Source organism: Staurois parvus, unplaced genomic scaffold, assembly GCF_062004578.1.
Source record: "Staurois parvus isolate SC_StPar_1 unplaced genomic scaffold, SC_StPar_1.0 ptg000043l, whole genome shotgun sequence".
Taxonomy (NCBI): Eukaryota; Metazoa; Chordata; class Amphibia; order Anura; family Ranidae; genus Staurois; species Staurois parvus.
In genome coordinates, this window is record NW_028317839.1 from 2,038,030 (window position 1) to 2,053,583 (window position 15,554).

The 15,554-nt window shown below is 40.2% G+C and overlaps 1 protein-coding gene and 1 pseudogene across 1 annotated transcript in view; both read right to left on the reverse strand.

Moving 5' to 3' along the window:
- The window catches only part of LOC149470469 (pituitary homeobox 3), a 136,716-nt gene that overhangs the window by 16,874 nt on the left and 104,288 nt on the right, over positions 1-15,554 (reverse strand). The window contains exon 2 of the mRNA XM_089663656.1: positions 5,637-5,765. Within this exon, the coding sequence (XP_089519782.1) occupies positions 5,637-5,745 (109 nt within the window). The 5' untranslated portion in view covers positions 5,746-5,765. The remainder of the gene's footprint in view (positions 1-5,636; positions 5,766-15,554) is intronic.
- On the reverse strand, positions 308-402 carry LOC149470470 (U6 spliceosomal RNA; annotated as a pseudogene).

A 15,554-nucleotide genomic window follows, 5' to 3' on the forward strand; every position in this document is an offset into this window, starting at 1 on the left:
CCCTCTGAATGCCAATGGTTGGGACTGCAGTTATCTAAAAAAGAAAAATGCAGCACTCCATACAAAACATCTGCACTTTATTTAGGTGACATATAAACTATAGTAAAAAAAGATATGTTCCGCCTCACCAATATTTTGGAGCGTAGCCGGACCCTGTTCTTAAAGTGACATAGAAAGGAGTCTGGCAAGGCACCAAAAAACGTTGGTGGTAGAATATGTATTTTTCACAATATTTTTAATATGAACTCAATAAATTGCAATTGTTTTGAGAGGAGTGCTGCCTTTTCATTTCTTGAGTTTTTTTTCTTTTAATATGGAACACTTCATGAATTTGCGTGTCATCCTTGTGCAGGGTCCATGCTTATCTTCCAATATTAGTATATGTCCTACCAAAGCAATGACATCTCTTGAGGTTTTTATTGCTGTCTATATCCCCATTGGTTAGATTTGAGCAGGGACACAATAATCAAAATCCAACAAGGGTTCTACTGTCCACATTCTCTAAATCTAAGAAAAGAAAAATTCCAGTTAAGATAATGAAGATACACCCCACAGAATTTAGAAACTCCACAGAGAGGAAAACCATACTGGCAGTTCCTGTAGACACTGAGCTGCTAAATGAGCAATTTACACTTTTGCATATGATCACTACCTGTGTTTATATAAAATTTGGATCATTTATCATATATTGTATTCCTAAGTACTGTTATAGTATCAGTAATGATTCTATCAGACGTGTTGCAAACTGCCTTCCTTCATTCTCTCATGTTTTTGTCTGCAATGGATAACATCATACATATAAAAGATACATACACAAACTGTCATATTGCACCCCCATATATTTTATTTGATACTTCCACAATGTGTATTAGCCCACATAGCCCTTTATACTGAAACAAAGACCAATATGTTATTTGGCACGCTTTCAGATTACAATGCAGTATTGGTGTGGTTTTTGCAATCTGTAAGAAGTCCTCTAGTGCAGTGGTCGGCAAGCCGCGGCTCGCGAGCCACATGCGGCTCTTTACCCAGTCTAATGCGGCTCTTCTGTGTGCCGGGCGCCTGCTCCCCTCCCTCCTCTCGGTCGGCCGCTCCCCTGCCTCCTCTCGGTTGGCAGCCCCAAAAGTCCGCGCGGACCTTTTAATCCGGCCTGCGGATGTGGCTGTCAGGATGTGTGTAGGCGGGGCAGCGTGCCGAACGTGAGGGGAGGGGAGCTAGGCTCCTCTCACAGTCCGCCCTGAAGACCCGAACGGCGCGGGAAGACAGCGAGAGGAACGCAAAAGGTAAGTGAATTGACACGGGGGACTTGGCTTACTAGAAGGGGGGGGGGGGGAATAGTACTGTGGGGGATGAAATACTATATGAGGGATGAATTACTTTATGAGGGATGAAATACTATATGGGGGGATGAAATACTATATGGGGGGATGAATTACTATATGAGGGATGAAATACTATATGGGGGATGAAATACTATATGAGGGATGAAATACTATATGGGGGATGAATTACTATATGAGGGATGAATTACTGTATGAGGGATGAAATACTATATGGGGGGATGAAATACTATATGAGGGATGAAATACTATATGAGGGGATGAAATACTATATGGGGGGATGAAATACTATATGGGGGATGAAATACTATATGAGGGATGAAATACTATATGAGGGATGAATTACTATATGAGGGATGAATTACTATATGAGGGATGAAATACTATATGGGGGGATGAAATACTATATGGGGGGATGAAATACTATATGGGGGGATGAAATACTATATGGGGGGATGAAATACTATATGAGGGATGAATTACTATATGGGGGGATGAAATACTATATGGGGGAATGAAATACTATATAGGGATGAATTACTATATGGGGGGATGAAATACTATATGAGGGATGAATTACTATATGAGGGATGAAATACTATATGAGGGATGAATTACTATATGGGGGATGAAATACTATATGAGGGATGAAATACTATATGGGGGATGAAATACTATACGGGGGATGAAATACTATACGGGGGATGAAATACTATACGAGGGATGAAATACTATACGGGGGATGAATTGCTATGGGGGATGAATTACTATATGGGGGATGAATTACTATGGGGGATGAATTACTATATGGAGGATGAATTACTATATGGGGGATGAATTACTATATGGGGGATGAATTACTATGGGGGATGAATTACTATGGGGGATGAATTACACTATGGGGGATGAATTACACTATGGGGGATGAATTACACTATGGGGGATGAATTACTATATGGGGGATGAATTACTATGGGGGATGAATTACTATATGGGAGATGTATTTTCAGTTTTAAAAATGTGGCTCTCAAAATAAATTTCAATCATGGTTTTGGCGAGATTTGGCTCAGTTGAAAAAAAAGGTTGCCCACCACTGCTCTAGTGGGTCAGAGAGCTGGCCTAAAGAATTGCTGAGAGTCAGATATGACTGTACAGATATATACATACATACATACATGTGTCAGGCATGATGCCAGATTGCTTGCCCATAGAATCACGGAGAGTCGGATACAACTGTACTGATATATACATACATAAAGTCCTCTAATGTATCTAATCTGCCAAAGAGCTGACCCATAGAATAGATAAATGTTGGATATGACTGTATGTATATAAACATACATACATGAGGTATTCTACTGTTTCAGGCATGATGCCAGAGAGCTGGCCCATTAGAATTGCTGAGAGTTGGAAGCAACTTTACAGATTTATACATACATATATGAAGTCCTCTTGTGTACCAGGCATGATACCAAAGATATGACTGTATGTATATATATACATACATACATGGGGTCCTCTAATGTATCAGGCTTTGTGCCAAAGAGCTGGCCCATAAAATCGCCAAAAATTGGATACAACTGTTCAGATATATACATACATACATACATAAAGTCCTCTAATGCATTAGGCATGGTGCCAGAGAGCTCCATCCACAGAATCAATGAACGTTGGATATGACTGTATGTATATAAACATACATACATACATGAGGTCTTCTAGTGTTTCAGGCATGATGCCAGAGAGCTGGCCCATTAGACTTCCTGAGAGTTGCATATGACTGTATAGAAATATACATTCATGAGGTCCTCTAGTGTATCAGGCGTGCAGCCAGAGGAGCTGGCCCATAGAACTGCTGACAGATGCATATGACTGTATAGAAATATACATACATGAGGTCCTCTAGTGTATCAGGCATGGTGCCAGAGAGCTGGCCCATAGAACTGCTGAGAGATGCATATGACTGTATAGAAATATACATACATAAGGTCCTCTAGTGTATCAGGCATGGTGCCAGAGCGGGCCCATAGAGTTTCTGAAAGTTGGATATGACTGTACGGATATTTACATACATACCTACATACATCAGGTCCTCTAGTGTATAAGGCATGGTGCCAGAAATCTAGTCCATAGAATCACCAAGAGTTGGATATGACTGTACAGATATATTTTATTCATACACACATGGAGTCCTCCAGTGATTAGGCATGGTGCCAGAGAGATGGCCCATAGAATCGCCAGGAGTTGGATATAACTGTACAGATATAAACATACATGAGGTCCTCTAGTATATCAGGCATAGTGCCAGAGAGCTGGTCCATAGAATCACCAAGAGTCAGATATGAGTATGCAGATATACATACAGTACATACATGCAGCCCTCTGTCCACAAGGTGGCAATATTGTAATATTATTTCTATGTGCTGTCAGTTGAATATTGTCCATGTAATGTAGAAGCAATTCAAGTCAGTTTTACTGAAATCCTCTACAGTAACACTTCAAAACCATGTCATATTCAAAACATACTAACTCTGAAGAGAATGAGGCTTCTGTCTGATCCATGGTCTGAACTGACTTGTGTTACATGTTTGTTTCAGTGTTTATACACCTTCTGTCCATTACTCTGTAGAATTCAGTTTTAGATTTCCTTTAGTTGGGATTAGCAAAATACTGCTTCAAGAATCCAAGAACGGCAATACTTGGTTTAAGGGCAAGAGCATGTTATGTTTTTCTGTGTTTAAATGCCCATTGTATCAATGCCAATGTTTTTAAATAATAGATAGATATACAGATAGATGGATAGATAGATAGATAGATAGATAGATAGATAGATAGATAGATAGATAGATAGATAGATAGATAGATAGATAGATAGATAGATAGATAGACAGATAGATAGTACCTATAACCCACAAATGTAGCATGCTATCAAAAGCAGATTTTATTTCCTGCTATTTTTTTCCAAATAGTAGATCCAAAAAACAAAAAGTTGACTCTTGTAAATGTTTTTTAACTTTTTATACTAGTTGATGAATAAGGGTGGAGAGGGAGCTTTTATTTCAAATGTTTTTTTTAACTTCACAGTCAATTGGTAAAGGCTAAAAGGTAAACTGCACTGAATCCAAGCAAGGTGTTTTTTGGGACTAAGACTTGAACTTGAAGGAGGCCACCCCTGTTTTCAGTTGATAATTGCTACTCTTCCTTATTAAATGTGAAGCTCAATAATTCAAGAAATGTTTTTAGGTCCTTTTCTCTTGGATTAAATGATGAAAGCTGCAGATGTCACTACAATATTAGGCAGAGCCATTGATAAGGGGGAACCACCGTCCTGACTGAAAGTCACAGCTCTCTGCTCAGAGAAGAGGGAGAGAACTGAGCAATTGGTGGTCTTTGATCACTCAGTTCTCACTGCAGAGTCACCGGGGGATAGACACAGCATCAGGTCGATGCTGCATCCACCTAGGTGAGTATAATGTTTGTTTTTATCAGCAACCTATACTTCTATTTTAGTTCTACATGGTTCAGTCCACTGTTTAATCTGTGGCTGAATGCAATTCTGCAGCTCCTCTTGGCACTGGAAATGTAGAAGTCCACATGCACAAGCGCACAAGACCCAGTGCACTGCAGCACCTGTTGTTGTTCTGAGCAAAGCCCATATGCTTTTTTGGGCCCTTTCCTGATGAAATGGTAGCCAGTTAAAGTGTAACTAAAGACATTTTTTTTTCTAGTTGTGGTTAGAGAGAGGAGTGATTAAAACACCTGTCAGTTTTTACTGCTGTCTGTGCCCCTGTTATAGAGATTCACTCTCCCTATTAGTCTTGTTTACCATTATCATCAAAAGTGAAAGAAAAAGAAAACACCAAATTTTAGGTTGATGCCAGAACAGTAATAGGGGGGAAATTTTCCAAAAGGTACACTAGTTCTGGTGACCCTGTTGCCACCCCAGGATTCCCTCCCTTTGGAGGGATTTCCTCTCACTTCCTGTTTTGGGTATGGGACAGGAAGTTAAGGAAAATCTCCCCAATGGGACACAGATGGCAAAAAAAAAACCTGAAAGGGGTTTTTGCCTATAGTTACACTTTAAGATTGGCTTGAATCCATATAGCAATATAGCACTTTCTCCATTCCTCTAGCTGTAAGTATGCCGGCTCTACCTAATGCCATGGACAGGTCTCTGTGATTAGGGGCAAGTACTTTAAAATTATAGGGCAATCATTGTATTAGGTCATACATTTAGTACATTACCAGTTGACCAGAATGTTTTTTATGCCTTCCCTGTCCTTTGTCCTCACTTACCACTGTGATCCTGCCCTTTGCAGCTGTGATCATGTTGAGGTGTTCCAGAGTCAGACAGAGAGAGGGCAGGACTGCGAGCCTCAGAGTCTGTTAGAAGGTTGAAATCCATCAGGCAGCACAAAGTGACAACTGAAAAGAAACAGAGCAATGGTGTAATAAGTGGAGAATAAATGAGTTTACCTACTCCTTCTAATTATTCATGATAGTAACTAGATGCTTCTTTTTCTAGGACTTTATTCCTAATAGTACAAATAGTACAAAAAGAGAGAGAAGAGGAAGAGAAGAGAAAGAGAAGAGGAAGAGAAGAGGAAGAGGAGAGAAGAGAAGAGAAGAGATGGGGAAGAGAAGAGAAGAGAAGGGGAAGAGAAAAGAAGGGGAAGAGAAGAGAAGAGAAGAGAAGGGGAAGAGAAGAGAAAGAGAAGAAGAAGAGAAGAGGAAGAGGAAGAGGAAGAGCAGAGAAGAGGAGAGGAAAGGAGAGGAGAGAAGAGAAGGGGAAGAGAAGGGGAAGAGAAGAGAATGGGAAGAGAAGAGAAGGGGGAGAGAAGGAGAAGAGAAGGAGAAGAGGAAGAGAAGAGAAAAGAAGGGGAAGAGAAGAAAAGGGGGAGAGAAGGGGAAGAGAAGGGGAAGAGGAAGAGAAGAGAAGAGAAGGGGAAGAGAAGAGAAGGTCTCATTTATAAGTGTCATTGCTTACTTTAGTTTAACAAGCAACCACATTATTAAGATGGATACAACCCACAGGTAAAAACAGGGCTTTTTACACAGGGGTTCATTTACTAAAGGCAAATAGTTTGTTCACTTTGCAAGAGGAGTTGCACTTTGCAAGAGCACTTTCCCCAGAGTTTAGGTAAAATTTGACTTTGCAAATAATATTCTATCATGTAAAAAAAACAGTATTTTTACTTGCACATGATTGGACGATGAAAGTCAGCAAAACTCTGGGGGGAATTCCCTTGCAAAGAGCAACTTCCCTTGCATATATGGCGTCACTTGCAAAGGGAACAGTTTTTTTGCCTTTGGTAAATTACCCCCACAGTCCCATTGTAAGAGCTTTTCCATTCTAATTACTTGGACTAGCTGTCATAGTGATCACATAACCAGGACACTTTTATTAGAGGACTACAGCTGTCTAGTGACACCAATATATCACAATTATTTATATCTATGTCCTGTCGGAAGCATTTACTAAATTTACCACTTTACTAAGAGAATAGAACATGTTCATGTTGCAAAAGGAATTTTCATTTAGCTTAGTGAATGTGGTGAATGCTTAGTTTGCAACGAATACCCAATCACGTGGAAGGAACATTTTAAAAACAGTATTTTTAATTGCACATAATTGGATCAATGAAGTGAGCACAGCTTCTTACATTCACCAAGCTAAGTGAATATTCCCTTACATAGTGAAAATTATAAATAATTTAGTAAAATTCGGTCATTGCGTCTTTTTAGAACATAGATGTGAAGAAGATTAAGTCCCCTATGTGTAGTGACATGAAAACACCTACATCTGTTATCATTTTAAATTTTTTGGGAAATCATGGAATTCACAGGTAGTGAAGCCTTTTCAGATGCAATAGTTGACTGTGTTATAATTTCTCTTCTCGATGGGCTTCCAAGACATGTAAACAACAGAAAGGCAAGATGCCAGAGACCCCTCAAAGTTTCTGGGAGTTGGATCATCTGGAAGATTGGACAATAATGAAAATTCCATATAAGGATATATTCCAAATGTACTTGGAATTGTTAGCATGTACTAGCAGTCTCTGTCCACATAGCTAACACTGAGCCATAATCCTTGGGTCAATAATAAAGATATCTTTCACTGTTTCTATTACCTGTTACATTCCACAGAAAATATGGTATTATTTAGAGAAGCTTAAAGGACGTTCCTTCTAACACATTCACACTGGTTATACTTTTTTGTACAAATAATAATTGATACTTTTGTAAACAAGGAACAATGCCTACTAGATCAGCTATAGATCTGTTTGTCAAATGTCCTGACAGATAAAAATTCTATATTTATCAGAACAATATTTTTTCCTTATTTGAGCACATACTGCCAGTGGATCCAGTGATTTTCCACCTCCTATAACTGGCCAAGCTGTCCAGCAAAATGACCATTACAGGAGTTGGGTTAAACCATATAACAGTAACTGTGGTGCTAGCTTCTATTCATATGGTTGACACCTTTTTTCCAACAAAACAGAAACTGTTGTCAACCACTTAACCTGCAGGAGGTTTTACCACCTTCCTAACCAGGGCATTTTTTTTGCTATTCAGCACTGTGCTACTTTAACTGGCAAATGCTCGGTCATGCAACATTGTACTCAAATAAAATTTTTATAATTTTTGTTCACATGAATAGAGCTTTATTTTTCTTTTCTCTATTTAATCACTGCTTGTTTTTCTTTTTCTTGTTGTATATAAAAAAAACCCAGAAATGTACAAAAAACACTTTTTCCTTAGTTTCTATTACAAAATTTTGCAAATAAATAATTGTTCTTCATAGATTTAGGCCAAAATGTATTTTGCTACATTTCTGTGGCAAAATAACCCAAACCAGTATGTAGTCTGTGTGAAAGATATAGAGTCTATAAACAATTATATATGTATTTGAAATTCTGATGTAATGATGGACTATCTCTTTTCTTGAGGCCCTAAATTGGCAGGACAGTACAAATACCCCCCAACCCCTTTTTGGAAAGTAGACAGGCCAAGGTATTTTGTAAGAGGCAAGGCGAGTTATTTTTATTTATTTATTTTGGGTACTTATTTAGTGCCATCAATTTATGCAGTGCTTTACATATATATATTGTGCATTCACATCAGTCCCTAACCCTCAAGGGGTGTACAATCTAAGGTCCCTAACTTACATCCATATACTAGGGACAATTTAGACAGGATCCAATTATCCTAAGAGCACGTCTTTGGAGTGTGGGAGGAAACCCACACAGACACAAGGAGAATATGCAAACTCCAGGCAGGTGGTGCCGTGGTTGGGATTCAAACCAACAACCCTAGTATTGCCAGGCGGAGGTGCTAACCATTTAGCCACTGTGCTGCCACATTTTTTATCTTTTTTTTTTACTAGTTTTTAATAAACTTTCATCAGAGTAGTTTGGTGTCACCATAGTGACACTGTACTACTCTTGGGAGGTGAGCAGGGATTCTTTTTGTACTCTGTTGTTGCTTATAACGGTGATGTTCACTGTAATAAACAATAGTTTTAGTTGTCATGAATGGGTTTCCATTGATGACAGCTTGATTACTGTTGTGATGATGTGATTGGCTACAGCTAATCACATGGTACAGGTAGCCAGGTACCATGTGATAGCTGTGGGCCAATCACTGCATAAATCAAGCTGTCATGAATGGAAACCCTATTTATGACAATGTGCTTACATAAATATCATCTGATTGCTATGATTGGTCATAGCAATTACATGATACCTTCACCATAACAGGAGTGAGCTCCCAAACACTGAGCCCAGAGCTACTGCATCAGGGGCAAAAAAGTGCATGTGAGGGGGTTGGCGTTAGAGAAAGAGCTCACTTCTATGATGGTGCAGGTGACCAGTAGCACCAGGCTTCTCTTAGCAATGTCCTTAGAAACATCCTAGATGTTTGTCAGGTTTAATGAGGTACATAAAGGGCCTACATCTATAGCAAGAGCATTATTCAACTTTGATCAAAGCTGCAAAGCTTGTTTTTATCTACAGACATCCCTTTTCTGTATAGAAAGTTTTTTGATAAAGGGGAACTATTCCTTTGAGGGTCCTGTAATCTAACCATTTGTTACTGTTTTTCTGTTTTCTTGTACCTTTCCCTGTGAGCTTCTAAACCTCTCCATTTTCTCTCAATTTGTCTGTTTGGAATGAGCAGTGCACGTTAGTTGTGGACATGTGCACTGCTCTATGTGTACACACATCCCATAGTCCACAGTCCATAGTCCCTAGTCCATCTTTGGAGTGATCAAGAGGGGTGGCTATACTCCTGGCTATGTACAGTGGAACCATGGAATATAAATGTAGCCACCCTTTAACAGGAAGGAGCAGCAACAAAAAAAAAATGGTAATTTGGAAGAGGCTGAGAGTAATGGAAGGTACTTTCTGAGTTAAGAATTCATACTTGAATATAATTTTATTCTTTATTCCATTTAAAATTGTTTATCCAGGACCAATGCTGCTGTGTGATTTCTCTACAGAATGAACCTGAAATGTTGTCAGCTTGGAAAAAAAACATCTACTGAAAAAATGAACATGCTATAAAATTAAGTTATTTGGGGGACTCAGCAAATCAAAAACGGCAGTGTTAGTGCTACTATTGACAGACTGCAGAATACAGTATATGTGTATTTTTTGCCCATAGTTTCACTTTAAAGCGTATTTCAAGCCAAAAACCTTTTTTTTCTTCATTTTGAATAGAGTAATAATGGTTAAAACCCCTGTCAGTTTTTTTTCTATCTTTATCCAATTGGGAGATTTTCTTTCACGCCCTCTGTTGTAGACATAACCAACAATAAAAGGGCATCCCTCCAAAGTAAAGCAAACACTCTCTTAAATAATCATTAAAAGGAAAACATTTTACCTCTTTTCCTATTCTGGTGACAACTGGAAATTTCGGATTTTCTGTTAGTGTCAGCCCTAGTGACAGTAGTCACCATTGCAAAATGAGAGGGTGAGTCTCCCTAGTGGACACACTAACAGCAATAAAAACCTGACAGGGATGCTACCCTCCTCACTACTTTATCTAAAACTGAAATAAAAGTTTTAACTTTAGATATTCTTTATTTATCTTATGTATAAAAATGAATGAAAACAGCTAATCTATGGTCGGCCTTTGGAATGCACAATGTCAACTTTATATGTTAAACAATATAGTTCTATTACAATGTTACCAAAAAACTCACCACTTCAACTATGCAACACAAACCACAGGCTCCTGAACCAAATTAGAGAAAAAACAGTGTTTGGAAAATTGTGTAAATACCTATTCAGATGATTTAGTCACCGTATTTGTTAACCTAATTAATGATATTGATCTTTAACCACTTCCCGACCGGCCGTTGCATATAAACGGCCGGACGGTGGCAATGCAGGGTCGGATGGCCGTTTATAAACGGCTTCCCCGCACCCTGTTTGTGCGCGCTACCTGGGAGCGCGCAGCACCGCGATCCGGTGCCCACTGTGTCCTCCGGACACAGTGAAACACCAATCGTCGGACGGGACCTCTGTACGAGGTCCAGATCATGTGATCTCTGATTGGCCAATCAGTGATCACATGCAAAGTAGTAAGCAAGATGTCACTTGTGACATCATTGCTTACTACGTGTGAAATCTGTGAATGATCACAGAGGTCACATGGTCCAAAGGTATTCACAACAGCCTTGTACCATGTGACAAGCTGTGACCAATCACAGCTCACTCAGTACTTCTCAATGAGTGCAAGAATGCAGACAGAGAGAAAGAGAAATGATTCCATTACATCCTATATGGGTGTAAAAGCAATCAGTGTAAAAAAGAAAAAAATCTTCATCACCCCCCACAAGTAGTACAGTGTCACCATGGTGACACTGTACTGCTAGGGTGACAGTATGTAAAAAAAAACTAAAAATAAAAAATAATAATATAAAAAAATAAAATAAAAATGTAAAAAAAAATGTTTAAAAATTATTATTTTTGGTTATAAACTAATTTGGATTTTTTTTTTTTTACTAAAAAGATAACGGAATAAATTTTGGCAAAGATTTATGATGAAATATTATTTATTTGCAAAATTTTATTTAAAAAAACACTTTTTGGATATTTTCATTTACATAGCAAAAAAAATAAAAATCCCAGCGGTGAATAAATACCACCAAAATAAAGCTTTATCTGTGTCAAAAAATGGTAAAAAATTCATTTGGGTACAGTGTTGCATGACCGCGCAATTGTCATTCAATTTGTGATAGCGCTGAAAGCTGAAAATTGCCCTGGTCAGGAAGGGGGTAAAAGTGTCCGGTCTGGAAGTGGTTAAGGAGGGGTGGGCTCCCTCAGGTTCATCTGCCCTTGGTCTATTTCCATTAAATACATGTGCCTCTACTATGGGGGCTCTTAAATGTGGAGAGTTAGGAACTACAGAATACTGGGGTGCAGTGACGAGGATCTGTAGCTTACGCATGTGTTTGCAAATGTGTGCAAATTAAACCCCTGTTTTTAACGCATACTGTTAGACAGGTTAATTCAGTTTGTTTGCAGGTTGGCTGGAAAGTTAGAGCTGGGAATTTTTCTTTTTTGTTGTATAACATGCGTCGCCCTTCCATGTGCTCCTTGCTGTGAAGGCCAGTTATAGACTGGGGCAGTGGCCATTTTTTGTACTGTTGAACTGTTGGTGAGGGGGTGCACTGGACACCTTAGCTGCCATTGTGCTACATGCTGGGTGTCCAGTGCGCTCCTGTACCTTTAAGGAGGGGTGGGCTCCTGCAGGTTCATCTGTCCTTGGTCTATCCATTAACCTCTTCCTGTCTGGCCTTTGCCAAAAAATGGCCAGATGGGAGCGCTGCCGAAGCGGGTGGATGTCCCCCCGCATACATTGCCTGTGCGTGCTCCCTGGGAGGGTGCAACACCACGATCAGTGCCTGCTGTGTCCGGAGGTCACCTCTGTGTGAGGTCCTGATTCATGTGATCACTGATTGGCCAATCAGTGATCACATGAACAGTAGTAAACAAGATGTAACTTCCTGATATTATTACTTACTACTTGTGAAATCTGTGAATGATCACAGAGGTCACATGGTACAAGTCTGTGCACAACACCCTTGTACCATGTGACAAGCTGTGACCAATCACAGCTCGCACAGTATTTCTCAATGGCTGCAGGAATGCAGAGAGAAGGAGAAATGATTGTTTTTACAGCCTTTATGGGTGTAAAAGCAATCAGTGTAAAAAAAGAAAATAAAAATCTTCATCACCCCCCCCCCCCCACAAGTAGTACAGTGTCACTATGGTGACACTGTACTGCTAGGATAACAGTGTGTAAAAAAAAACATAAATAATAATATAAAAAAAAAATAAAAATTTAAAAAATTATAATTTTTGGTTATAAACTAATTTGTTTTTTTTTTTACTAAAAAAGATGAATCCATTTTGGCCAATATTTATAGAAAAAGATTATTTATTAGCAAAATTTTATAAGAAAAACACTTTTTTTAAAAAATGTTGGTATTTTTCATTTACCGTATATACTCGAGTATAAGCCGACCCGAATATAAGCCGAGGTACCTAATTTTACCACAAAAAACTGGGAAAAACTATTGACTCGAGTATAAGCCGAGGGTGGGAACACCAGTGGGAAGAATTGTGCCTCATCATTGGTGTCAGTGGGAGGAATAGTGCCCCATCATTGGTGTCAGTGGGAGGAATAGTGCCCCATCATTGGTATCAGTGGGAGGAATAGTGCCCCATCATTGGTATCAGTGGGAGGAATAGTGCCCCATCATTGGTATCAGTGGGAGGAATAGTGCCCCATCATTGGTGTCAGTGGGAGGAATAGTGCCCCATCATTGGTATCAGTGGGAGGAATAGTGCCCCATCATTGGTGTCAGTGGGAGGAATAGCGCCCCATCATTGGTGTCAGTGGGAGGAATAGTGCCCTATCATTGGTATCAGTGGCAGGAATAGTGCCCCATCATTGGTATCAGTGGGGGGAATAGCACCCCATTATTGGTGTCAGTGGAATAGTGCCCCATCTTTGGTGTCAGTGGGTGGAATAGTGTCCCATCATTGGTGTCAGTGGGAGGAATAGTGTCCCAACATTGGTGTCAGTGGGAGGAATAGTATCCCATCATTGGTGTCAGTGGGGGGGTGGAGGAATAGTGCCCCATCGTTGGTGTCAGTGGGGGGGAGGAAAAGTGCTCCATCGTTGGTGTCAGTGGGGGGGAGGAATAGTATCCCATGATTGGTGTCAGTGGGGGGTGGAATAGTGCTCCATGATTGGTGTCAGTGGGGGGTGGAATAGTGCCCCATCATTGGTGTCAGTGGGGGGGGGAGGAATAGTGCCCAATCGTTGGTGTCAGTGGGGGGGAGGAAAAGTGCCCCATCGTTGGTGTCAGTGGGAGGAATAATGCCCCATCATTGGTATCAGTGACACCAATGATGGGGCACTATTCCTCCCACTGACACTTGCTGACCCCTGTTCCAGTATGGTGCTGCTGCAGCCAGCATATGTGTTGCAGCAGCACCTAAGCACGGCACACTTACCTGCATCTCCTTCACTCGATTTTCGCGGGGCCGCTCAGCTCTGCCTCCTCGCCGGTGATTGGACGCCTGTGTGCCTTTCCTGAGCTACAGTTCTGGCGGCCAATCACCGGTGAGAAGGCGGAGCCGAGCAGCCACGCGAACATCCAGTGGACGAACCGAATGAAGGAGCAGCCGCGCTTCCTGGACCGGATCGTCGTGGGACCGGAGCCAGGTAAGAGACAGCAGCCCCCTGCAGACGTTGACTCGAGTATAAGCCGAGGGGGCCGTTTTTCAGCACAAAAAATGTGCTGAAAAACTCAGCTTATACTCGAGTATATACGGTATATAGCAAAAAAATAAAAACCCCTGTGGTGAATAAATACCACCAAAAGAAAGCTCTATCTGTCTAAAAAAAATGCTAAACATTTCATATGGGTACAGTGTTGCATGACTGCGCAATTGTCATTCAAAGTGTGATAGCACTGAAAGCTGAAAATTGGCCTGGGCTGGAAGGGGGTGAAAGTGTCCAGACTTGAAGTGGTTAAATACATGTGCCGCTACTATGGGGGCTCTTAAAATTAGAGAGTTAGGAACTACAGAACATTGGAGTGCCGTGACAAGGCTCTGTAGCTTACGCATGTGTTTGCAAATGTGTGCTAACTAAACCCCTGTTTTTAATGCATACTGTTAGACAGGTTAATTTGGTTTGTATGTAGGCTGGCTGGCTAGTTAGAGCTGGGAATTTTTCTTTTTTTTTGTATGACATGCGTCGCTCTTCCATGTGCTCCTTGCTGTGAAGGCCAGTTATAGACTGGGGCAGTGGCCATTTTTTTTTTCTAATTAATGATATTGAGCTGAAGGGAGATGCTTGAAAAAATCTTTGAAATATTTTGGGCCCTAAAGGATAGCACCAGATTTTTTTTAGCTGCAACCCATGTGTGATGGGTCAGGAACACCCTGCTTCTGTCAAGTGTTTATCATTTAACACCAGGGCTGGTCAAACCCATTTAAAGTGATCAAAATATTTTCTGCCTGTGCACACAAACAAAATATATCTTCAAGGAACTTACAATGCACCCACAGGACATGAGCATATGTGAACCTTGTGACCGAGCTATGGAATAAGCCACAAATATTTGAAGTGTTCATACTTAACGAAAAACCTGTGGAGTGTGGAATCTGATCTATGACTTGGTTCTTAGATCATTTCCAAATGAACTTTCTTCCAACAGTCTCTAATTTCCATCAGTTTTAAAATGTATCAACTGTCCTGTGCCAATTACCTTTATCTGTGCCATTAATATCCTGTATGATTGATGCATATTTATGAGTATATCCATTTGTAAAATGATCACCTTAATTGGTCAGCAGACACTGATAGATGTATTGTGTCATAAGGTGTAACAGAACATAGCTACGATTGTAGACAGTGGACAAGTTGGTAGTAGAACTGCCCCGTTCATGTATATACTAGAATGGGAAAATCCTATATAAGGAACAATCGGCAACTTAAGAAAAGTGACTTTCATTTTCTACTGTGAGGTGAAAAATTGGTATTAACACCTGAATGGTTAATATTGCAATAATTCAAATCACAGCTTCATATGAGGATGTTGATGAGGTCCCCCCTTGGCCTGATCACCCCATCACCACCAACACTCCTGTCTACCACACTCGTCTTTCCTCTCTGAGAACATAA